This window comes from Podarcis muralis, chromosome 5 (assembly GCF_964188315.1).
Source record: "Podarcis muralis chromosome 5, rPodMur119.hap1.1, whole genome shotgun sequence".
NCBI lineage: Eukaryota > Metazoa > Chordata > Lepidosauria > Squamata > Lacertidae > Podarcis > Podarcis muralis.
The window spans coordinates 85,197,999-85,223,980 of NC_135659.1; the positions used below are offsets into that span (position 1 = coordinate 85,197,999).

The window sequence follows — 25,982 nt, forward strand, 5'->3', positions numbered from 1 at the left end:
CTTATGATGCTCTTCACTGTAAATAGTTTGCACTAAGAATAAAGCCTGGAAAAGACAGGTTGGAGTCTTGCCTGTTTGCTCTCGAGTAACCACACCAGCACCTGACACATAGGATTGTAAAGTTGGAAGGGACCCAAAGAGTTTTGTAGCTCAGCTCTCTACAATGCAGGAATCCCAGTTACAGAATCCCAGCTGTAAACGATAGAGCCATCATGGCTTGTAGTGTGCCCCCTCTTCTTTCCCATTATACTGTTCCAAGAATGCAAGAACATAAGAAGTGCTCTGTTGGGTCAGGCCAAAGCCTGCCTGCTAGTCTGGCTCAGTGTTTCCTCGGCAGCCAATCTGATGGTTCTGCAAGCCTGCAAGCAGGGCAAGGCAAGGCAGGAGTGCAACAGAACTCTCCCCAGCAACTAGGATTTAGAGGTATGCTGCCCCTGTTACTAGAGGCAATGGATTGTCTAGTAGCCACTGATAGCCTTACTGTATTCTCCCTGAATTTGTCTAATCCCCTTTTAAAGCCATCCAAATTGACCGCCGTCACTACATCCGATTCCATAGTCTTAACTATGTGTTGTGTTCTCTCTCGCCTGCTCTGATTCCCCCATCACCATTCAGCTTCAATGATTGGCCCCCAAATTCTAGTATCGTGAGAAAGGGAGAAAAACTTATCTGTCCACTCTCGCCACACCTTGTGTAATGCTATACACCTCTATCAGGTCCCCTCTTAACCACATTTTGCCTGCTAAAACTGCATAGCCCCAAATGTTGTACCCTTGCAGCTGCTCCAGCCCCTCGATCATTTTAGTTGTCCTTTTCTAGCTTGATGATCTTCTTTTAGTGCTGTAGTGGCCATAACTGTACACAATACTTCGAGTTTTCCATTGCCTCTAGCCATGTATATTTAGTTAGGCTTTAAAAAAAAGATTGCAAAGCTTGTTTCACCAGCAGTTAAGCAATCACAGGCAACAGTGATTTCCTAGACCAAATTTGATAGCAATCCTTTGCTTGCTGACCTTGGAGTAAGCCCCACAGAACTCAATGGGACTTATGTCTAAATTAACATACTGTTGTGAGTTTTGAAGGGACGGGGTTAGGCCGTATGCCCAAGTCCCTTCTAATTTTTGGATCCAGCAAGGATTCAATTGTTGGAATAGCCAGGCCAGCTTCTTGGTGTGTTAAGAGCCCTATCTGCTTTTGCATCTGGCCACCCCATGGTGAACCAGTGCGCTACTTTGAACACAATATTTTTGTGGCAAATCCAACTAAATTGATTAATACTTAAACAGCAGACAAAGACAAAGTGCATGTTAGAAAAGTTTAAGTTCCTTGGTAACATTTCCCGTCATATTGCAGAGATATTTTATTAGATTTATCACACAACCCTATGCATTTTTATTCCTAAACAAGTCCCCTAGTCCTCCATAAATGGAAACAAGTTCCATTGAGCTCAGTGGACCTTCTCTCCGAATAAAGATGCCTGTGATTCCTCTTTTAATGTAGCTTTCCTTCTCCTTCCACAACAGCAGAACAATTCTCCAAGGCGTCGTCCACACTTCCACTTTTCCCGTGCCTTGAAAGCACAGGTCCAAGTAGTTTTCCATCTGTACCATGCTTTCTAGACACTGTTCAGAGTGGTTTTGCCTTTGCTCTACTGCTTTCCCCTGGAAAACCTGCTCTTTAGCACTAAATCAGAACAAATGGCAATCTGCAGAAAATCCAATTGCCATTTGTTCTGATTCAGTGCTAAAGAGCAGGTTTTCAGTGCTAAAGAGCATGGATTTTCTCGGGGGGAAGCAGTGGGGCAAAGGGAAGTGTAGATAAGCTTTTAGTTGTGCCTAGATGGAAATGCTTGAGTAGAAAATAACAAATGGTTTTAATCTGACCTTCACAGCTAATGAATAAAACATCCCCATACACACTTAAGATATATTTTTTCTAGTTAAATGACATTTCAAAATTCAGGTAGAGTAGCTAAATGCAAAAGAGGGCAGGGCTCCTGTTTCTTGGGTATGTAGAAGTAGGAGTTTCAACAGGTGTACCTTGCATAATAAGCTACACCCACAGAAATGCGCTCTCCTATACATCTATTAAAAGTGCTGAATTACCATCATTTTTTGCATCTAGCTACATGACAAATAAATTGCTTTCTGCCTCGGTCAACAACACCTGATACTCATTCTATTGAATATATCAGTTTTTGTTTTTCTCACTTTCTTGTTTTTCTAGTTTTTTCTGGTTTTTCTCACTTTCTTGTTTTTCTAGTCTTAAGTTCAGTTCTCCACGTTTCTACCTCAGTTTGCAGTTTTGTTTGTGTTTTGTGACCCCCTCCCCTCCATTTGCACTTTTTGCATGCAATTGTGCCCAATATACCCATGTCTGCAAAGCATTTTTTGTATTTTCACTGCCGTATGCATTTTTGTACACATTGTTTGGAGAAAGAACTGCCTTGCAAAATTCAGAGAAGTGCAACTGTCAAAGGACAGTTTGATTCATGTAGTGTTTTCCAATGTGCAAATGAAATAAATTTGCCTTTAAATGCACACTAAATTGAATCCCCCACCCCACATATATTGTTTGCAATCATTTCACATTGTACTGAACCTTTGCAGCTTTGACTGGGTTAGTTTGTGCTGCCCATGTGATGCAAAGCACCTCTTCCCTCCTAAATTTCTCTCTGTAACCGCGGGGCAGCAATTTTATCTTACAACAATTCATACATACACCAATTCCATTCTGATAAAGTATGGAAAAAATCTTACCAAGGTTTTAAAGAAACTCATGATGACAGAGTCAGAGTTGTTATAGTCTGTCCCAGCTGCTGCTGTCTTAACGTTCTCCGGCTTTACGTCTCCTTGAGCAAGATCCTCAGCAGCCAAACAATTGACACCTGCTGAATCCGGCTGCAGAGAGTTTTGATTGCACTCATCTATTACGTCCTGTATAAAAAGGGAGCACAATTCGGTCAGTTCCTCGCTTGTTGAATGCCCAGTAGAAGATTGTAAAAGTAGCCTGTTTGCCACTTGCATCATGTTGCTCTCTGAGCCACAATCCTAATTCCATCCATATTTCTTCAGCCTACATATCCAGAACAATTGGGCATTTATGCAAGCCCTGTCTAATATATGCAGCATTTGCCGTTGGCCCGGGGAACATTGTTCCGAACCAGAGAGAATAGCAAATACAAGAAGCCAGGTTGCATATGGCACGCAATCTCCGTTTCTGTTCAGTGTAGCTGAACACTGAATAGCAAGCAACACATGTCTGCGGCTTTGATCTCTGAATTCTTTACTGTCAGTTCACACCACATACAGTTTACTCGTGCTCAGTTTACTATCCTTTTCCAGCAAGGCACACACACACACACACACACACACACACACACACACACACACACTGCAAGTTCAGGTTTGTTGGCTTATCTGTTTAAATCCAGCTAAAAAAATCAATGTTGCTTGCTTGAGGAGAGGGACACGCTTGAGTTTGAATCAGAGGACAAGGGTTCTATATCTCTGGTGATGTCCATTAGTGGATGAGCTCAGGGGAATGTACCTTCAAAGTGGAACACCGTAGCTCAGTAGCAGAGCATCTGCCTTGCATGAAGAAGGTCTCAGGTACAACCCTAGCATCTCCAGGTAAAGTCTCCTGACTGAAATTCTGGAGAGCTGCTGTCAGTTAGTGTAGACAATACTGAGATTTTTATTTATTTAAATTATTTATTTACTTTGTTTATTTAAAGTAAATATAATTCTCTCTCTCTCTCTCTCTCTCTCTCTCTCTCTCTCTCTCTCTCTCTATATATATATATATATATATATCAGATATACACAGTGGTAGAGCATCCCAAATGCATTTCCTTATATTTTAATGCCATTTTTCTTCCACTATGGAACCCAAAGTGGCCCACATACACAGATCAAACCTACCTAGCTTCAGTAAAGTGGTGGTCTCATGTGCCTACAGGCCATAAGAACGTTCACAAAACACTACTTTGGAAATACAGGGAGTGATCAAAATGTTGCTCTCTTCAAAATCCTTGTCCTCATCCCAGCAGACATGCAGTACAGTCTTAAACATGATTACTCGGGATTTCCATAGGAACACAAGGAGATGCCTGTGCCAAGTCATTGGTCTATCTAGCTTCTTATTGTCCATGTTGATTAGCAAAAAGGAGACGTTCTCAGCCCTACATGGAGATATTGAGGATTGAACCTGGGACCCTCTGCATGCATAACAAGAACCTCACCACTGAGCTGTGGTCCTTCCCCATGCATAGGATTGTACCCTAATGCTGTGATCCTAAGAACAGGTTCTTGGGATTAAGTCCCATTGAGCTAAATGGTGCTTACATCTGTTTAGACACAATGCATTGTCAATGAATAAAGCTCATCTTAGGATCCTTGTTATGGGAGGAACTTGCTTCCTTAGAGTGCGTACAAAAACTGTCTCCCCTAATGCTCTCAGAAGAACAGAACTGAACAGCCGAGAAAGCTGTTTGAGTATTTTCAGTATATAATTAATGGGATGCATAGGCAGTTTAATCATCCATTAAGTGCAACCTCTGCAGATATATGCTTGACCAAAGAAGTCCAAACAACCTGTGGCAAATATGTTATTATTATTTTTAAATGAGGTTTCCTCTAGTATATAAGCATGGAGAAACGATATTACATTTTCTCAGGCCTTAAACGTTTGTTTTCTTTAAGCACCGTCTTCTGTCTCTAACTGTAGGCTGGAGGGAGAGTGGCAGTTTTGGCTGGGGGTCAACCCTGTTTTATTGCAGCTTGCTTTCAAATGGTGCCAAAGACACTGATGTGCAAAGAAATGTACAGCCGATTGGCATGATGCACAGAAGCCAAGTCACGGTCCAAAGTTCAGTTTTGGCACCTGCTATGCATCCACCCACTCCTCCTCCTTCTGACAACTCTGAATTGATTTCATACCTTCCAGCCGTTCAGAGATGAGGAAAGGGGCTCTCTTGCCTGCTTGTAACATGCACTACTGAACATTGCTAAAATCTACCTTGTACTGAGTCAGACCGTTTGGTCCATTCATCCCAATAATGTCTACACAGACTGGCAGCGGCTCTCCAGGGATTCAGGCAGGGAGGTTTTTCCAGCCCTACCTGGAAATGCTGGAGATTAAATCTTGGACCTTCTACTTGCAAGGCAGATGCTCTACTCTACACATACTCACAAACCCTTTAATATCCTCCAGAAGCACTGCCAGACCCCTCCTACACCTACTGTGTGGGGACAGGGACTTAGACTTCTGCTCATATGCACCACCTTACCTCTGTGACTGAGGGGGTCCAGGGCTGTGCGACATCATTAAGGCATTTGCGCATGACGTTGGCATACACTACGGCATGCTGATGTTGCATGTGCATGCTACATGCTGGTCTGTGTGTGGACGCCCCGCAGCATAAGCGCATGGCTGGCAAACAAGTTTTTTGGGGGGCATACCCTCTAATTGAAAATTAGGGAGGTTGGCACCCATGGCTCCCCACACTTGGTTCCATGCTTCTGGTGGTCACAGCAAGAGAGGAATTATTATTATTATTATTATTATTATTATTATTATTATTATTATTATTATTATTATTTATACCCTGCCCATCTGGCTGGGTTTCCCCAGCCACTCTGGGTGGCTTCCAACAAAATATTAAAATACAATAGACCATCAAACAAAAGCTTCCCTAAACAGGGCTGCCTTCAGATGTCTTCTGAAAGTCTGGTAGTTGCTTTTCTCTTTGACATCTGGGAGGGCATTCCATAGGGCGGGTGCCACTACCGAGTAGGCCCTCTGCCTGGTTCCCTGTAACTTGGCTTCTCGTAGCAAGGGAACCACCAGAAGGCCCTCGCGCTGGACCTCAGTGTCGAGGCAGAACGATGGGGAGTGGAGACGCTCCTTCAGGTATACTGGACCAAGGCCTTTTAGGGCTCTAAAGGTCAGCACCAACACTTTGAATTGTGCCCGGAAATGTACCGGGAACCAATGTAGGTCTTTCAAGGCCAGTGTTATGTGGTCTTGGCGGCTGCTCCCAGTCACCAGTCTAGCTGCCACATTCTGTATTAGTTGTAGTTTCCGGGTCACCTTCAAAGGTGACATAGCATGTATTGCAGTAGTCCAAGTGGGAGATAACCAGAGCATGTACCACTCTGGCGAGACAGTCCACGGGCAGATAGGGTCTCAGCCTGCATACCAGATGGAGCTGGTAAACAGCTGCCCTGGACACAGAATTGACCTGCGCCTCCATGGACAGCTTCAAGCCCAAAATGACTCCCAGGCTGCACACCTGGTCTTCAGGGACACAGTTACCCCATTCAGGACCAGGGAGTCCTCCACACCTGCCCGCCCCCTATCCCCCCAAAACAGTACTTCTGTCTTGTCAGGATTCAACTTCAGTCTCTTAGCTGCCATCCATCCTCCAACCGCCTCCAGACACTCACACAGCACCTTCACCGCCTTCACTGGCTCTGATTTGAAAGAGAGGTAGAGCTGGGTATCATCCGCATACTGATGAACACCCAGCCCAACCCCCCTGATGATCTCTTCCAGGACAGACAAGAGGAGTTGAGGATCAAGGGAGCAAAAACAAACAAACAGCATGGATATAGGCTCGGTGCACTTAAAGGAGCAAGTACCATCTCAAGACAAAGACCGGGCATCCATTCATAACCTTTTTTAACTGCAACCAAGACATCTGGAACCTGCCAAATGCACATGTTCACTTGTGGAAGAATGTATTTTGCTGGCATTGTTGCCAGCTCCGTTATGGGGCGACGGGCCTTCTTTTTCTCGTTGTACCTGCATGTTATGTTAAAATTAAATCTTTAAGCAATAAAGAGATAAGAAGAAGAAGAAGAAGAAGAAGAAGAAGAAGAAGAAGAAGAAGAAGAAGAAGAAGAAGAAGACGACGACGACGACAAGGACCTGGTAGCCCTAGGAACATGTCTATGTTCTACCTATGTTCTACTAGCCGAGAGGACAAGACTCCCGTGCTTTTGATAGTTGTGTAGGAGAGGGAATTTAAGCAGGTGTAGCTACACCTGCCAAATTTTCCCTTTTCTACCCAACTATTAGAAGTGCACAGCCTTGTCCTCTTTTGCATATATGACCATCGTACTAGCCAGGTAAACTTTAATTTGGAACCATCACGTGCCCTCAGAACGTGGGCTACTAGGCCGCTATCAAGGCTATAGTCAGATGTGGGTATTACTGGGTTGGTTCTCCTGGTTATAATGCTAGTGCTTCTGACATAGTTTCCAGTGTTCCTTTTAAACTGCGGCACCTGTTGCATTATGGAACTGCGGCCTTTTGATGGATATACCTCCATGTCGTGCTAAATTCTAAATGCTAGGATACCGCCCCAAATTTCACCTCAGAAAATTACAGTGCAACTTTCCTGTAATTTTCTGAGTTAATAATGAGGTTGCTAACTTATTTTTCTTTGTCTCTGGAAACAATTAACATGCAAACAACATGCTAAACAGCCACTAGATTCCAAGTTGTTTTTACACCATGTGAAGCTCTGGAGCCAAGTGAGGATTCCTGGGTAAGATCCTCCCCCTATTGTGTGGGCAGGTAGTTCCTCCCCTACCTGGCCTGGTCTCCTTGGCAACGCTTCCCCCAGGCGGGATTGGACAACTGACTAAGGTAGGCGGAGACCTCCAGGTATCCCACCTGAGAGAAGGCGAAGCCAAGCCTGTGTTGATGGAGCCGCTCCAGATCCAGGGGCTGCGCGCGTCCATGCAAAGGGAGCCCCCCGTTTTATGTGGGGAGCAGTCATTACATCATGTGAAAGATCACATAAAATGTGGAAACTATCAGGTAAGGAAACATCAAAGGGAATTAAGTGCTGTCTGAATGCAGCCCAACTCTTTTAAAGATGTGGGAGATTTTATTCACAGATAGTTTGGCACTAAGAAACATCATAATGCCTTCAAAATCATGATAATGTTCAGATGGCCTTTTGAAATATGCATATTTTTAGTTTGTTCCTAAGCTTCTCTTTAGGGTACCCAGTAGTTAGATAAAACCAGCTTTGTATTTGTGTAATATTTGTGTAACTTTTATTTCTTGTTAATTCTTGTTGCAAATGATGGCATCCAACTGCTACATCCCAAATATTTACACTTTATTTTATTTTTGTGTGCTTGGATGTTTGCCCCTATATAAGAGCAATTTCAGGCATTGCAGGGGGTATATAATAAAGCCAAATCTACTATGAATCTATTTAGTATTTGTAAAATAATAAAAAGGTAATATTGCTTTGGTACATTGCTGAGTCTGTTCTGCCTTCTCTCCTTCCCTCCCCTTCTTATAAAGAATTTATAGAGAATGGTTTACATATTATTAAGAGGGAAACATACATCTGAGTGGGTCAGCTGTGGGTTGGGGACAGAGATTCTTGATATGTGTGAAATTTTGCATGCATGGAATTGCAGTATAACAAAAGTTCTTCTTAGCTTCATGGAAAGTTCATGGAGAAAGGGCCCATTCTCCGGCTGGCATCCAATGTGTTAAACGAATCTGTTTTATAAGGCAAAAGCACAAGATAATGCCTGCTTAATCTCTCCCGCCTACCATTTTGCAAGCTGACCTCAAAAAGTTACACAGATCAGTTGGCTTGGAATGTCCTAATACGTTGTTTAGAAATGTCGTGTAATAAGAAACTTAATGCAGCGGTCAAGAGCAGCTGCCAAAAGTAGTGCGAAGGCTTTCCAAGAAAAAATAATGTGCCGTATAGAATGTGCACATTTTTTACCATTCTTCGTCATCGTAACAATAATGATAAAGATATAAATGAGGCAAGCAAAGCCTACAGTCATTGTGCCGCACTTGATGCGAATCAAAGTGTGATATTGTGATATAAATGAATATTTAGCAAGAGTCAGCTAATAAAACTGTGGCTTTGCAAGAGAAATAATTGTTTGTTTGGTAGCACCTTTATTGGAAAGCAAGCATTTTAGCGTCACTTTGACATTCTCCTTTTCCTTTCATGTAGGAAGAAATCTCCCTCCTTTATTTTGATTAATTAGATAAATAAACATTAAACTTCCAGGCCAGGCCAGGGAAGGTAGAGGTAAGTACATAGAGTTATTCTTACTACAGTGGTACCTCGGGTTAAGTACTTAATTCATTCCGGAGGTCCATTCTTAACCTGAAACTGTTCTTAACCTGAAGCACCACTTTAGCTAATGGGGCCTCCTGCTTCTGCCGTGCTGCCGGAGCCCAATTTCTGTCCTTATCCTGAAGCAAAGCTCTTAACCTGAAGCACTATTTCTGGGTTAGCGGAGTGTGTAACCTGAAGCGTATGTAACCTGAAGCGTATGTAACCCGAGGTACCACTGTATTAAATTTGTAGTCCATTTTTCCAAGGAGCTCAGGGGTTGTGCACATGTCCCCCCCCCCGCTATTGCTTGTATAGTTAAGTAAATCTAGCTCAGAGATCCTACTAGAGGTTGTAGTGAGAAGCAAGTATTGCCATCTCTCAATGGGAGTCGATCAGAACCGAGCCAATTTCTCTTTCTGTATCCTTAATCCATCATCTGCATAGCCCTACGTCTTAGGGTGTCTTCAGAAGTGCTCATGGTGAGCTCGCTGCTGATCCATAGCCCTCCTACCAATCGGGAAGTAGGTAAGTAGAAGAGGAAGAGGAAACCCCCCTCACACACTGGTTCTCATAGGGATGAACATTTGTACGCATCCTTAGCAATGGAGACTATTTAGGGAAATTGACACACAGAGAATGTGGAACTCCTTATTAGACAGACAGACAGACAAGAGCCCTCTTCAAGCAAAGCATTAGCCTAGTAGCAAAGGCAGTGTCCTTGCTCCACTGACACCCTCCATTGTGGTTTCAGTTGCCTTCCATGAATTGGAAGGCGCAAGTATGGCAACGAGCGGTAGAGGTGACACACTCATACACACTGGTCCTTCCCTCGCATGTTTAGCGCTAGGCTAACAATGCCTGAAGAAGGCTAGATATATAATATAAAGTCTGCATACCTCTCTAAAGACAGCCCCTAAGTGGAGATGTATGTGGGGAAAGAGGCTGTCCCTGAAAGCCAGAGAGCATTCTGGAAGCCTAAAAGCTTGTTTGTACATCTCTCTGTGTGTGGTAACTTTGACACAACAGGGGCCTAAAAGAGTTATGAACAGAAAGGCTTAGATTTGTGTGCTGAGTGGGTTGGGCTTTTGGGGGTAAGCAGATGACAAATAAGACATCTGTTGGTTTCATAAGCATTTCTGATAAATAAATTTCCTGGCTGAACTGCTGGAGAAAGGCCACAGAGCTATGCAACAGAGTGGGATTCAGTCACATACTGGCAAATTCTGGTTGCGCAACAATGGTTGGTTGGGAGAGCTCGTGTGACAAACCCGCTTCTCCCAAAGACCAGAGTTTCTGCAGTAAGGAAAGTGATGGAGAAATGAACTAGAAAGTGTGGGAGAACACTTGCTTCGATTCAGTGCCATCTAACCTCCCCACAAGCAAATCAGAATGAATGCTCAGTAAACAACCAGCAATGTCTCATCTACCTGCAAACAAATCAGGATGAATGCTGAACAAACAGGTGATATGGGAACACGCAGAGAGAGAGAGAGAGAGAGAGAGAGAGAGAGAGAGAGAGAGAGATGGCTATTCTGAGGATGGTCATTTCACTATTTGTCCTATCATAGCTTCTGAAACATTTTGATGCCTGTGGCAAAAGACAAGATGGCTACCTCTCCCAGTTACAAAAATCCAACCATATTGGCTGCTGAACCTTACTTCAGCACTGGCAACAGAGCATCCTCCTTCACCACACCTGAGGGTTCATTTGGAGCAGGCATGTCCAAAGTCTGTTTCTGGGGCCTAATCCGGCCAGCCGGCCAATTTAATCCGGCCCCCGTGGCAGTATATGTCCTGGGCTAAAAGCTCAACAAGTTTGATCGGCCCTCATGCATGTTCAGTTCATCAAATCTGGCCCTCTTTGAAAAATCTAGAGGGTGCATAACAGGCCACATAGCTCATACAGCTCCATCCTTCAAAACCTCACCACCAATCCCCATCCTCCAGTGTCTGCGCCCTGAAGCTGCCATGTCTCTCTGCTTAATGGTCTGGCCCTGCAGTAATATAGCTATATCTATATCATCCATAAATGGCATTTCTGTGCGCTGCTCTGGTTTCGCCAGAAGCAGCTTAGTCATGCTGGCCACACGACCCAGAAAAAATGTCTGCGGACAAACACTGGCTCCCTCGGCCAGTAAAGTGAGATGAGCGCCGCAACCCCAGAGTCGTTCGCAACTGGACTTAAATGTCAGGGGTCCTTTACTTTTACCTTTATATCATCTATATCCATGGGTTTTTTGGGGGGGGGTAATAAAATCTGTAGTACGGGGGGGGGGGGGGGAGTTAGCACTACCCATTTAATTTTTTTGTACATACATAATATTCTGGTTATTATAAAATGTGTATGTGTTAGCACCAGCTCTGCCATTTTGGGTGGGTATAATGAGAAGCTATATGAAAAGCTTGTATTCTTGCCAAGCCCCTTTTTGTTCCCATGAAGAGCACGGCTCACTCAGTGAAACATTTCAGTCACATAATTTACCTTGGCTTGAATAGCGAACGCTTCATCGGTTCATGAATCCTGCCCTTGTTTTAATTATGCAGCTTCCTGAATGTAGTTTTGTGGCGCTTGAAAATAAGGCCATGGTTCAGCCAAACACAGAATGCCTGTGTAGTTCCTGGACTGGAATCTAAAATGGAGGCATCTCTCCCTCTCTCTCTCTTTCCCTCTCTCTCAGCAATGTTAGTTGTTGTTTGTTGGCATTGTGACATGCGGAAAAAGCTTTGAAGTGATTAAGCTCCCACAGAAGCTATCAGTCATGGCTTACTTAAAGAGTGAAGTGTGCCTGAAGCAAAATTTGGAAAATTACGATTAAATCAAATATTTAGACTTCCAGCATAAATATCTCATCTGTATACAGTAATCAGACGTTCGGCTTTCTGCCGTCTGTCAGAGGCCAAAGATACCAATTTTATCGAAAGTGTGTTGATTACCACTGAGCTTTTTATTTGAGCCTAATTCTGCCCACCTGAACACTTGTATAAATAAACCACTTCGGAATTAATGGGAAGTCAAATAAGAGCTGCAGATTGCATTTATTTCAGAAGATATGTCTGGAAAAGTAAAGATCTGCCTTATAAAGCTTATAGCTTGATGACAAAATAAAAATCATTAGCATTTCATAATACGTGGCATTTCAAGTTCTACACACAGTTTTTTTAAATAGAATCTCAACAAACAAACAAACAAACAAACAAACCCTGCTTCCTATACATTATCTCAATAACCGTATCCTGGCAGTAAGCACATTATGCTCCAACTGCTTCTAGTTACCAATAAATATTGCTGTTTTCTGGAATGCATCCATGGAAAATAATTGGGTGATATCTAGCTATGTCAACGGGCCCATTGTGAACATGGCTCATGTTGGATATCATTCACTGTTGCTATCTTTTGCTCTTTTGTATGCCTTCTTATAATTTTAGTGCTCTAAGGACCGAAGTAAAACGCAAACATTAATTGCATGAATGCAGTTAAAATCTATGGTTTGGTATATGTAAATAGGAGCTATAGGAATGCCCAGGACATTTTGCTGTCTGAAGCACAGGGCAATATGGCATCCCTCTCATTCCAGGAAAAGAATTTGACTAGACTGGCAGCTGAATCTTACTTCAATACAAGTGACAGAAAAACTTCACTCACTGCACCAGAGGGCTTCAGGGTAGCTTTGAGGATGCAGTTCTGAGCTCCAAAACATTGCCAACCCTTCCTGCTGCCTAACATCTGTTGCTTGAACCACCTGCCTCACTTCAATCCACAAAACTTGACTTTAACAACTGGACCAATAAAAAACTTAACTGCGAACCCAAACCATGGGATGAACCACTACCAATGCTGTTTCGTCCAATCAATAGGGGTAGTCACTGTGGTATAGATTTTTGTTGGACTACAACTCTCATCAGCTCCTGCCAGCATGGCCAATATTGATGGAAGTTGTAGTCCAACAACATCTGGAGGACACCGCGTTGTCTCCTCTTGCTGTACACAGTAGTGAATTTTGTCTAGTGTGGCCTGGTTAGGTCTTTGCAGTTTTCTTGCGCAGTGAATTACCATGTCCCATAGCACGGTGACAAAAGTGTGATGTAGTTATATGTCAGTAAACAGCCAAACTAGAGAACTGAGAAATGCCAAGAAGACAAAGGAGAGTAATCTGTTAAATTTTCTGCAGAGGTTAAGGGCCAACATAGAGGGGATGTAACTTCCCTCTCTCTCCAGATTCATAGAATTGTAGAGTTGGAAGGGACCCTGAGGGTCATCTAGTCCAACCCCCTGCAATTGCAGATATGCTTGGGTGGTGTGAATTGCGCCAAGGCCATAGCTGGGGGAAACATTTTCCCAATCTCAGCTGCTTCCCTGAAAGCGCTACTTGCCTAACCATGGAAAACACACAAGTACTTATGTCCTATCACTGACATTAAACACAGAAGATCCAAGGTTCAGTCCTGGCATCTCTGGTTAGGAAAAGACCTGGTGATAGAAAGACGTCTGAGATTCTAAATGACTGCTGTGAGTCAGAGTAGACAATACCAGGCTGGATGGATCAATGTTCTGAGTTGGGATAAGATGGCTATAAGAAAAATGTAATCAACCTTAGCCAAATCTAGTTTGGTTTGTGTGTGCTTTAAAAAAGAAAAAAAAAGTTGGGATAGCTAATCATTCACATCTTATTTAGTTTGATCTTTGATAGAAGGGCATGAGACTTTGGAGAGCTACTGCCAGACAGGGTGGATAGTCTTGAGCTAAATGTAACAACAATAAATGAAGCCCTGTAACTCTCAGTAATGGAATAAGCCACATAGGATTCTCATTACCCAGAAGTTTTTGTTTTTTTTAAGCCATCAGAATGTTTGGGGGTTATGTATGAAGTATCCAAAATATATGTTGTTAGAAATAAAAGCTATTGGGTCTTTACGCTCAAAATTCAACTGCAGGCAAACTCAAAACCCAACATAAAAATAAAAAGGTGGGGTACAAGAGAGATTATTTTAAAAACTCCCCCCCCCCCCGATTCACAGAATCCTATTAGTAGTAATTCCACCTTTTATTTTAAAGAACAACCTGCACAATAAATAGAGTTTACTTCTTTACAAGCAGGGGATGAGGTTAGTACAAAATGCATGGCTGAATTTAAGCTCTAGAAATGGTTGTAATCTCAAGAGTATTATCCAGAAATTGCTCTAGGAAAGTGAAAGAAGTCTACGTTGGTTTCACCTTGCCTTCTGCGTGTATATAGTTTCATGGTGAAACTCTATACATAAATTTGGTGGCACCTGCCTCACACTAAGGTCACCACAAGTTGACCAATGGCTGAATCTTGAACACCAAACCCAAGGAAGATAAGAACACAAAAACATAAGAAAAGCATTGGTAGAAATGTCTCCAATTTTCACAACTTTTCTTATGATAGAAATATTTCAGGTAGTTGAAATTCTCACCACACCTTAATTACCATTCAGTGAGACTGTGGCAGGGAGCAGGCAATGATGCTCAATGGGCCAAATTTGTGCTGCAGAGCTAACATTGCAGCTACAGTGGATTATTATTTCTCTCCAACAGGTGGCTGTTCCACCAATGTCACTCAACGGGGATTTAGCTTCTTATCACATTGTACAGTGTGATGCTATCTTGTCCCATTAAAAAAAACAAAAACACCTCCAGACAGACTTAATTAGAAACAAATTATACCGTCCTGTTTTGTTTACTTGCCTTCCCCTGCAAGACATTCTCTGGCGTGCTTTGTAATCCTGCAGTTCCTTCTGCTGTGATGATGACACCTGGATTCTCTTCCTTCACCTCCCCTTGGCTTTGGTCTTGTGCTTTGATCTTGTCTTTCCCCCTTTCCACTTTGAAGAGTCTGTCGAAAAAGCTTATCTCTTTGGGCTTGGACAAAGCGGCATCCTCCTCCTCTGCCTTCCCCGGTGCTGTGAGTTCAATTTCACTGAGAGATTCTTCCCTTAGGTTTTTATCTGAAGCTTCCTCTGTCGCAGCTGCAGCAGGAAGGTCCACATTCTCACTCAAGGCTTTGTTCGCTTGGGGTGCTTCTGAGCTGACATCAAGCTGAGCCGATCCAGCCGATGCATTTGCTGCTTTCTCTTCGGTACGTCCTGGTACAGGCCGTGAAAATGCAAAGACAAAACGAGATTTGGCAGCTGGTGGGGCCGCCTTGGCCTCCTTCCCAAGATTATTTCCACTGGCCTCGGAGCTGGAGCTGAGCTCCATTGTCTTCTGGGAAGAAACGGCCACATTATCCTGGACAACACTCACTCTTGCATCCACTACAAGTACAAACAAGAAAACAGCAATTATCCATCATGACAGGAAAGATGCACTATTAATCATAGCTGCCTGTGTATTTAATGGACTGATTGTAAACTGCAATGGCTAAACAAGCACAGTGTGTACGTGCCATTCTCGTTACAAAGTGTGAGCTTTGGCCTATCCGCTTACACATGGAATATGGGTTGCTGAAGCCCACTGTATTGTCATTGTTGACTATTTATGGCCCACACTTTGATGACACTGGAATGCTCTCTTAAGCTATAGGGCAAGGGTGAGGAACTCTTTCTGGCCAGCTGGCCAGATCTCCCTACCTCTGGAGAACTAAATTGGAAAGGTGAGTGTCCTAGAAACAGCAGGTGATGCTGTGCTTTGAAGCCCAAACTGTTGGGACTTCAAAGTGCAACATGGAGGTTGTTTGAAAACTCTTTTGCAAACAGCTCCATGCTGCACTTTGAATGTCCTAAACCCAGATGTTTAAAGAGCAACATGGGGCTGTTTGCAAAAGGGCTTTTAAATAGCCCAGCACTGTATTTTGGCTTTGTATGTTTGCTCACAGTAGGGGGACAGGTAGATAAAGCCAATTGAGCAGGATAGAACTCTCCGCTCACCAGCTGATGTGTTGAGGATTCAAGCCTGCTAGATGCAGGGGTCTCCCTGATGATGGCATAGAATGACAGGGTTAGAAGGAACCTACTGTTAATCATTTGCAGCAGTTTGGATTTGTCAAAGGCTTTGTCTCTGCATGCCCTGTGTGTTAATGGGCACAATTATTATTTTGTTTTTAAAGACAAAAGTTACAAAAGTGTAGCTTCCCAGTTATCGTTCTTTGTTGAAACTGAAACCACATAAGGAACTGCATGCTGGAGAATTCAAAAGCAGAGCATGCTTTGAGTTGAGTGTAGCTAGAAATCTTTAGAAATCTGATAAGTATTTGCATTGTTGTGAGAAAGATGAGATTTCTAGAAGTAAAGGCAAGATTCCCCTTGCCAAAAACAGTGTAAAATTGTCCTCAAAGGCAAAGGAAAGTTGTGAGGTTTCAAGGTACAGTTTCGGAGAATTAACAATGTGGAAATGCAACAAAACCTGTTCTTTTATTGCAGAATGAATAATCTAATTGTTAACTCCCGTCAAAGCACAATAGCTGAAGGAATCTGTGTTCTTATTTGCTGTGACTATTCCAATGCTGCCTTTAAATCAGAGCCAGCCCTACCTTTGGCTATTCCCCTCCCTTGAATGGCAGAGCTGAGTGTGCCAACCAGCATATCATTAACCCCCTAAAGTAGCCTACTGCTAACCTGAAGTCCACTGTCTCTTGCTCTAGAGCTTGGAACTGCCACTTCAGCAGCAGCATTCGGGTGGTGCAGGTGTGGCTGTGTTGCTCTTCTGACTTCCCAACACTGTGCATCATGGACGCTTACAAGGAAGGAGGGTGGGTGGGTGGCAAGGCAGCAGGGAGCTTGGCAGGTACAGGCCTGGTGGCAGAGCGAATTTGATGCTCCTGCTACCAGGCCCGCACTGTGCCAAACTCTCTGCTGCCTTGGCCCACCCACTCTCCCAGTTGGACCGTCAGGACAGCAACACAGCCACACCTGCCCTGCTCTGCCAGCAGTGGAACATGCCATATTTGCTGGAGGCTCCATCCTTTCCTAGCACTTAGCCCAGGTCCTGATTTGAGGTGTTACATGTGCTTCACCCTCCTCCCAAGCAGCTCACATGCAGCTAGCTTGGTGTTCCTCAAACTTGGGTCTCCAACTGTTCTTGGACTACAATTCCCATCATGCCTAGCTAGCAGGACCAGTGGTCAGGGATAATGGGAATTGTGGTTCCAAAACAACTGGAGACCCAAATTTGGGAAATCCTGAGCTAGCTGGACTTTCTTTTCTGCCCTTGTAAACCTGGGGGTGGGTGATAAGGGAAGATCCAAGGGCCAGCCAAGAACCCAAGCAGTCCTGGGGCCAGATTGTGAATGTCCTCAGGGCCGTTAGTGGTGCAGAGATCTGCTGAGGGATCGCACTCTTTCTCCTCCTTCTCCAAGGAGAGAGAGAGCCTTGATTCCCGGGCTGGGTAGGGCTGAACCATGACTTCCTACCACTCTGTTGTCCTTAATAGCACCTTGTCCTTGGTCTGGGGCCATCCCTGCAACCCTCAAGCTCCCTTGAGTCACTGTTGTCCTATCCCTGAACCTCCTTAGAGAGACTTTAATTTGAGAACTCTGGTTCTAGAGCAATGGATCAAAAAACCTGCCATAAGCTCTCATTAATCAGCATGTACAAGGCAGCAGGATCTAGCCTGAAAATGGCGTCCTTTCACTCACACAAGTGAAATCAAGCACAAAGATAAAAGCCTGCCACGGTCGATTGACATACCTTTGATTTCAGAAACTACACCGAGGCAAGACAGACATGAAAATCATTTCTAAACGCGTTTCTTAAACAGCTGTGGAAAGACATGAGCCAAGTGTACAAGACAAAGCAGGAAAATGGAAAGATCCCACTGTGATGATGCCTTTGCAGCTGTGAACTAGCAAAGCATGATAGGAATGGTGCTTATTTCAGGGTGTCTAGAACCATCAGCAAAATGGAAAAGAAAGTGATCGTGAGCAATATTCACATGATATTTAACAGTCACCACTTTCCATTTCAAGCTCTGTTGCACGAACAGGTCTGCACAGCTTGTGACCCACCAAGGTTGAATTTCACCAAGTAGTACTTATGTTTGATGCATATTCTGCAGCTGGTCCAAACAATCCAGGGTCGGCTAATAAACCCAGCTAATTAACTGCCCCACGAGAATCACAGATATTGGCTTTCCTCCCCATTCACATCTGTGTGGCAGAATCTAGCTAGAAATGCATCTTCACTGAACACATACAGTTCCACCTCTAAGAGGCATCCGGCTCACATCAGCCCCAGCCAGTATGATAAATGATGGGAGTTAACAACATCTGGAAACTCCCAAGTTAGCCACCCCTGGTCTAGACATAGCTCTCAGCCTATTCATATGACCCAACTTCTATTATAATAATGTGAACTGCCCTGAGAACCATGGATGAAGGGTGGTATACAAATTTAATAAATAATAATGACAAGCTGGGTATTTTAGCTGCAGAATCAGGCCATATAACAAAGCAGGTAGACTCCACTGGGTCGACAGATGAAGAGGGCAACTTTTCAGGCTCTGGAGCTCCACCAGAACACAGGAATAGCTTGGACACATTGACTATCTGGGTTGCTTTTGTTATTTTAGCAGATTGGTAAACTTACTGCCACCCATTTACTAAATATGCTGCTAAATACACACAAGCCAGGGTGCTATGAAGTCTGGGAAAGTATCAACAAGATGAAAGATACAGAGAAAGAATCAGAAATTGCAAATTTGATCGTGCTGCATGATGTCTTTGTTTCTCTATAGTCTCCTTCGGCATCACTAAGATACATTATTCTTTAGCACTTTATGATGGGGCACTTAATTTATGAATACTTCATTCTCTTGCTCATGAGGAGGATCTAGAAAGCTTCACTGGAGCTTGGCCGCTTATTGGTCTTGATCTCCAAATGGTATAAATGTGTATGGAGTAATTGTGAACTGGGACTGGTTATGTTTGCTCCATATAATTTTCCTTTGCATGGTGTGGGGAGTGGGAGTAAGAGTAAGACATCATCTTTCTTACCCACCAACTCACCCATTTGATGCCCCTTACCTGCAGAGGAGACTTCCTGGGAGCCTCATGGAAAAAACTTTGAGGTTCCTAAAGACCTCAGTATAGAACAGTGTTTCCCAACCTTTTTTGGGCAAAGGCACACTTGTTTGATGAAAAAAATATCGAGGCACACCACCATTACAGCCCCGTGACGTCAGTGCGCAGCGTCACGCCAGGAGGGACGCACGAAAGTGTAACTTTCAATTTTTTCCCCTCCCCCTTGCCGGGGAACCTCCAAGCTTTGGGGGTGGGGGGGGGAGGAGGCAGCAAAGCGAGGGACTGAGGGACCCTAACCCTAACCCTCACCGATCACCCGGGAAAGCATGCGAACGAGGAGCCCCCGTGTCCTGCTCCCGGCAGCGGACGGCACAAAGCGAGGAGGCCTGGACAAGGCAGCACGCTCCCCGCTCTCGCTGCATCGGGGCTTTTCTCCTCCAGGCCGCTTTCGAAGTCCCCTTCTCCGCTCCCAAGAGCCGGAGCCGCTGCTTCCAGGCCCTGTCCGAGCCCCGACTTGTGGCCTCACTTCGAGGAGCGCCTGTTGCTGGGGACGGGGCTGCATCCCCCTCAGCCGCCGCCTCGCTTCCTTCCAGGAGACCCGACGGCTCCCCCTCTCCCGCTCGCCCTCCTGCGCCCGCAGCAGACCGAGACCTCCCCGCCCCCGCCCGGCTCGGCCCTACCTGGGCGCCTCCAAGCCCGGCCGGCTCCACGTCGCGCTCCACGCCGGGCAGCTGCAGCAGGGGCTGCGCGGGGGCGCGCGGCGGCCCGGCTGAGCGCGCCCCGGAGCCGCCGCACCGTCGCTCGCGAGTCCCTCCGAGAGCCCGCGGGACTGACTCCGGAGTCACGAGGCGGCGCGTCGCCCAGGGAAGGGGCGGCTTCCCACAAGCACGACGACCGAAAAGAGCCCAGCAGAGCGCGCGCCCCGGAGGACTTGGGGGGGGTCTGTAGGGCATCAGTGGCCCCCAGAATTCTGCCCGCCCCTCGCCCCATTTGATCCAGATTTACCCTCTGGGGAGAGCGAGCCCCGGCCCAGCAGGGGGCGCCCTCGCTCCGTCCTCCGGGAAACAAACGCCCTCGCCCGCCTCCCTCCAGGCAACATCTCGCGGCACACCAGGCAACATCTCGCGGCACACTAGTGTGCCGCGGAACACCGGTTGGGAAACACTGGTATAGAAGCTATCAATATCTATTTATAGACACATATAGCTACACCTTAACTTTCTCAGCAGGGTTCTTGTTGTTTGACTCTTAACCAGCACCTGTTTTTAGTTTGTAAGTAGCTTAACAGAGTAATGCAACATTTCTTGAAAATCAAGATCTAGCACATTTCAGATTATCTTGCAATGATTTATGGTTTTCTTAAATTATGCATGCCAGTGCAGTAAACAAGTGCCTGTTTTTCAGAAAGACCAGGCTTGTTTTTTGAGAGAAAGGGCTTCACTTATTTGCCCTGGCAGGAAGGGTTATTAATCCATGGCATTTAGGCCAACATCTCAAATTAGGGCTTTGAATACACAATTGTGCCTTCAGCCATGACTACATGTTAAGAGGCATATAAATGGTTTCATGAACCTTGAACAAAGGTGCAGCTCCAAATATCACACCACTGCCTTTGAGAAAGGGAGTGCAGAACTTCCCCCCCACTTTCATTTGTGGGCAAGGCTAGATACAAACATGGATAAAGTGTGACTGCTATATTGCTGACATCTCCTTGTGTTTGTGTGAAACAATAGAGAATTATTTTACTGCATATAGGGCAGGTGTGTAAAAATACTTCCTGTGCTATGATGTTAAATAACAGGAAGGCCTTGAGAGATGCACAGTTTTGAATGCCGTGTGGGACCCAACAACTTGGAAGCAACTATCCACATAAGCAAAGTGTCTTGTTGAGAATGGGGTTCAGCTAAAATTTGATGCATCAGAACGATGTGTGCTGGATGTGGCACCATAAGACAGACAGCAAACAGCTGCAAAAACATGCTGCTTAATGAAAGAAATGCTTCTGATTTAATACAGACATGGGGCAGAGGGAAGTACGTGCTTATCTTTTTAATCAAGATTGCCATTAAAACAAGCGTTACTATCTTCAGAGAAGCTTTATGTGAACAGCTGCACTTGTTCAGGTTGTTACACAAAACAAGTTAAATGACACCAAGCCTGCACACCTGTTGTCTGTATTCTGACAATTGCTTGACATCCCCTCCTGTTTTGTTTTTTGCTTTTTTGCCTTTCCTGTTTTACAGTCCCAGCAGAAAACAAAAACAGGAGGCTTATCAACCCCCAGGCGTTGGGCTGTTTCTGCTTGTTGTGCTACACAACTGGGGTCACCAAACTTTTTGGGCCCATGGGCAGATTTGGATTTTTGAGGGAGTGCTGTGCACTCAGTAGGATTCAGTCGGATTTAGTAAAATTAATCTAAGCTTTGAAGAAGAGAAGAAGAGAAGAGTTTTGGATTTGATATCCCACTTTATCACTACCCGAAGGAGTCTCAAAGCGGCTAACATTCTCCTTTCCCTTCCTCCCCAACAACAAACACTCTGTGAGGTGAGTGGGGCTGAGAGACTTCACAGAAGTGTGACCAGCCCAAGGTCACCCAGCAGCTGCTTGTGGAGGAGCGGAGATGTGAACCCGGTTCACCAGATTATGAGTCCACCGCTCTTAACCACTACACCACACTGAAAAGCATATAGAGTAAAATGGGAAGTGAGAAAGAACAGCACTCTTCTGATTTCCTTCTTCAACACTTCATATCTCTCCAAGGGGGGGGGGGGGAGAGTATAGGCATTGTCATCAGAACATAAGGAGAGCCCTGCAGGATCAGTTCAGTAGCCCATCTAGTCCAGCATCCTGTTCCCAAAGTGACCACCCAGATGTCTGCAGGAAACCCATGAACAAGACTCAAACTCAAGAACACTCTCTACCACCACTTTATGACCAGGGCATAGGGGCTCAGAGGTTTCAAACACACCAGGGGAAGACTTCAAGGGCACCATGTTGGTGACCTCTGTGTTACAAGTTGAAGAAGACTCCCATTGTCCTTGAGTGTGCATACACACAAGATGGGCAGACATAAGCAAGGACAAATGTCCTCTTTTGCAGAGAGCATGGTCTGGCAGACAAGCCAACTTTTGAATGAGTCAGAGAAAGAAGTCAAATACCATTAATCACTCTGAGTTAACACCCACAACTTATATATGATATTGACATATCTGCTTTTTGTGCTGCGCCTGAACCTCCACCTATGTACTGTACACAGAGAAGAGTCAAGTGACCAATAAATAAATCAAATATATGCAGGGCTATGGAGAATAGGGTTCATTTGTAGATTGGTGCCATCAGAATATGGACAGCCATTTTGAAACAATCCCCTGGAGGTCTGTTTGTGGGAATGTTATGCAGAATTAGTCCACACAAATTTGTCTGTTCATGGGATCCAGTAATAATCTAGTAACCTGTTCACAGACACACCCAGGAAGCCCTGCATTCCCCATCCCAATCGTTACATTGGAAGATTGTCCTAAAGCCCACAGCAAAAAGCATCCAAACCCTTTATAGGCTAGGAGTTTGGAAGAATTCAAAATTTGCCTTGTTTTTCTATTAAACGGTTTCAAAGGAAAACAAAACCAGCTAGGCCAGACCCCTCCTTTCTGGTCTGCTGGCAATGATCGACTTTCCCTCAAATCATGTCTAACTTTATGTTTTGCAACATGTCCCTCTCTCTTCCCCTATCACTTTTCCTGATGATTTTAGATTTAAGTTGCACTCATTTTGGGAAGTGAGTCATTACAGACCCCAAGTGGAATCACTTGATCACATTAAGGGCCAGCTGCATTAATATTCACTGCATGACACATATGCAGCTCTCTGTTTTGCAAATAGATTCCCATACCTTGATCCTAAACACACATTTTCATAAATGCAGCAAACTAGCCATGCAGAAGCCACACAGCTCGTACTGAGGAGGCAGGTGTTTCCTCGGGGGTGTGATAAATGATGTGGTTTTGTCTTACATGGTTTTATCTCATGCATGTTTTATAAAAGCTTCCTGGCTTCTCATTGTTTCTGGCTCCCAGCCTTTGCCTATAATATACTATAGCATATAGTGTGGACTGTATACCAATATGATTAATGTCTGCTTAATTTGTATGATTTACATACGTCTCCTGTGAAAAGGAATGCCAGAGAGAAATGCCAAAGAGATCGTATCTTTTATTGGTCTGAACTGCAATCAGTATAGGAAGAGGCAAACTGATGAGTGACACAGAATAAAAAGTATTTTGTTTCTAGACAATGATCTGGGTGAAATAACTAAGAAACACCCATTGTCCCCATATGTGTCCAAGAATAAGGGCTGGATTATATGTAGCAATCACGTAGAGCTGTCCTGAACACTCTATCCATTGCAGCTAGCAAAGAGTTTGAACAGAAGAAGAAGAGGAGTTTGGATTTGATATCCCGCTTTATCACTACCCTAAGGAGTCTCAAAGCGGCTAACATTCTCCTTTCCCTTCCTCCCCCACAACAAACACTCTGTGAGGTGAGTGGGGCTGAGAGACTTCAAAGAAGTGTGACTGGCCCAAGGTCACCCAGCAGCTGCATGTGGAGGAGCGGAGACGCGAACCCAGTTCCCCAGATTACAAGTCTATCACTCTTAACCACTACACCACACTGGCTCTCTACCAGTGAACACCTAGATTAGCAGAACACCTAGATTAGCAGAGGTTGACCCACTAATGTGCATCACAAAGGCACATTCTCATATCAGATTACATAACAACTGTCCCCTAAAATCTTGCACGTTTTTATACCCAGGATGTGAACATTTGCATAAATGTTTGCGAGTGGATTTCTCTTTGCACAGGGGGCTTATTTAAATCAGCTGGAGTTGGAGGGCCAATCCAGAAATGGGCATGACAGCCTTTCCTTCTCTGAACATACCTGCATCACCATTTGCAGAAGGAACAGTCTGTACAGTCGGGATTGTGATAGGTCCATTCTTAAGGTTTTCAGGAGGTTCAGATGAAACCTAGAGCATCAGACTGAAGGTTAGTCGTTGAAACTGCTTGGTCAAAAACATTTGCACAATTTTGAACACTGCAGTAATAAACCCTGACTCAGTTCAGAAAAGAGTGGGTCATGATTAACTTGGGCTTATGCATTCCCTCTTTCCTCTCCCTGTTCCCATCATGCCCTTTACATCAGAACTGGGCAAACTATGTTTTGCTCAAACCAGTTTTCCAGGCTCAGGTGTGTAACAACAAACCATGGCTTGCCATTAAACTAGAAGTCAGGGAAAGAATGAGAAAATGCAAGTAGAGGAAGGAAGAGGAAGGTAGCCTAAGATGTGCAAGCATGAAAGAATTCTGGGCACTGGAGTTCACCCCTTAACAAGTTACAATTCCTGGCAACCCTTAACAAATTACAGTGGAACCTTGGTTCTCGAACAGCTTAATTGACAAACAAATCAGTTCCCGAACACCAAAAACCCAGAAGTGTTCCGGTTTTCAAACTTTTTTGGAAGCCGAACATCAGACACAGGTTCTGCTTGACTGCAGGAAGCTGCTGCAGCCAATCAGAAGCAGCACCTTGGTTTTCAAACGTTTTGGGAGTCAAACAGACTTCTGGAATGGATTACATTTGAGAAGCAAGTTACCACTGTACAATGCCCAGAGTGCTTTGAGGGAAAGAATGTGCTTCAAATGTGCTTTAAATGTATAGTGTATATGCATCCTGGGAGGAGATGTGTGGGTGGAGGAGACTCAGCTGTGGAATTCTTAAATTTACTTTTGTACTTGGATCACTCCCATTTGTATTTGGGTATTTCGACAAACAAATAGCATGGGACTTGGCCCTTCTGAGCTGCAAAGCTTTGTCTATCCCTGGTTGGTGTTCTATTTGCTTACCTAATCATCGTTTAGCTAGAGAGCCACCCTGTTCACTGCTGCCCTTCACAGTCCTTGCTTGATGTATCCCATCCCTACCCCCATCCTGGAGCCTTTTCCTTACATGTGCCATTTTTATAGGTAGAGGCATCCATCCAGGCATGCACATATCCCTGCAATTTCCCAACACTGTACAAAACACAAAAGCAACATTTAAATGCTGCATAGCTGGGTCTCCATCTCCTCCCAGTCTCTAAATACAGACTGCATTTCTTTCAGCCCAACAAGCGTAGTGTGGGGCTGCCAGAGACACAGTTTGTGCCATGGGTAGGCAAACCAAGGCCCAGGGGCCGGATCCGGCCCAATTGCCTTCTCAATCTGGCCCACAGACGGTCCGGGAATAAGTGTGTTCTTACATGAATAGAATGTGCCCTTTTATTTAAAATTCATCTCTGGGTTATTTGTGGGGCCTGCCTGGTGTTTGTACATGAGTTAGTGGGGCATAGGAATTCATTCATATTCCCCCCCCCCCAAAAAAAAAATATAGTCCGGCCCCCCCACAAGGTCTGAGGGACAGTGGACCAGCCCCCTGCTGAAAAAGTTTGCTGACCCCTGGCTTGTACATTTTCAATACAATTTGACCAGACGAAGCAGAACAAAGAAATCTACAGATTTTTACCTCTGAATATGCTGTTATGTGAACAGGTTCGTCGTCTTCAGGTTCCCTTTGCATGGACATTGTGTTTCCCATAGTGGATGCTGTGTTTGAGAAAATACAGAATTTAGGAAACATGGGGTTGACTGAGCAGCCTTTAGCCACACTTCAGAGCAGGGATGTATTTGAAGGACCCTATGGGGATGTGAGAGATACTAAACTGTAGATCGTATTCTCACATACACCACCATTCTCTGAGTCATTGAGAAGTTTCAGATGCATCTGTTTGCCCAGTTTTAAATTACCTTTGGGAGGTGGTTACTGGAGGCTTAGTGGTATTAGGCAGTATTTAC

The 25,982-nt window shown here is 44.5% G+C and overlaps 1 protein-coding gene across 4 annotated transcripts in view; it reads right to left on the minus strand.

The window, feature by feature from the left end:
- BCAS1 (brain enriched myelin associated protein 1) overlaps positions 1-25,982 on the minus strand; it is a 53,806-nt gene that overhangs the window by 22,734 nt on the left and 5,090 nt on the right. For all 4 annotated transcript variants that reach the window (XM_077929298.1, XM_028735236.2, XM_028735235.2 and 1 more), the window contains exons 2-5: positions 25,654-25,733; positions 24,031-24,118; positions 14,823-15,391; positions 2,760-2,936 (exon numbers count right to left, since the gene is read on the minus strand). In XM_077929298.1, the coding sequence (XP_077785424.1) occupies positions 2,760-2,936; positions 14,823-15,391; positions 24,031-24,118; positions 25,654-25,725 (906 nt within the window). In that variant the 5' untranslated portion in view covers positions 25,726-25,733. The remainder of the gene's footprint in view (positions 1-2,759; positions 2,937-14,822; positions 15,392-24,030; positions 24,119-25,653; positions 25,734-25,982) is intronic.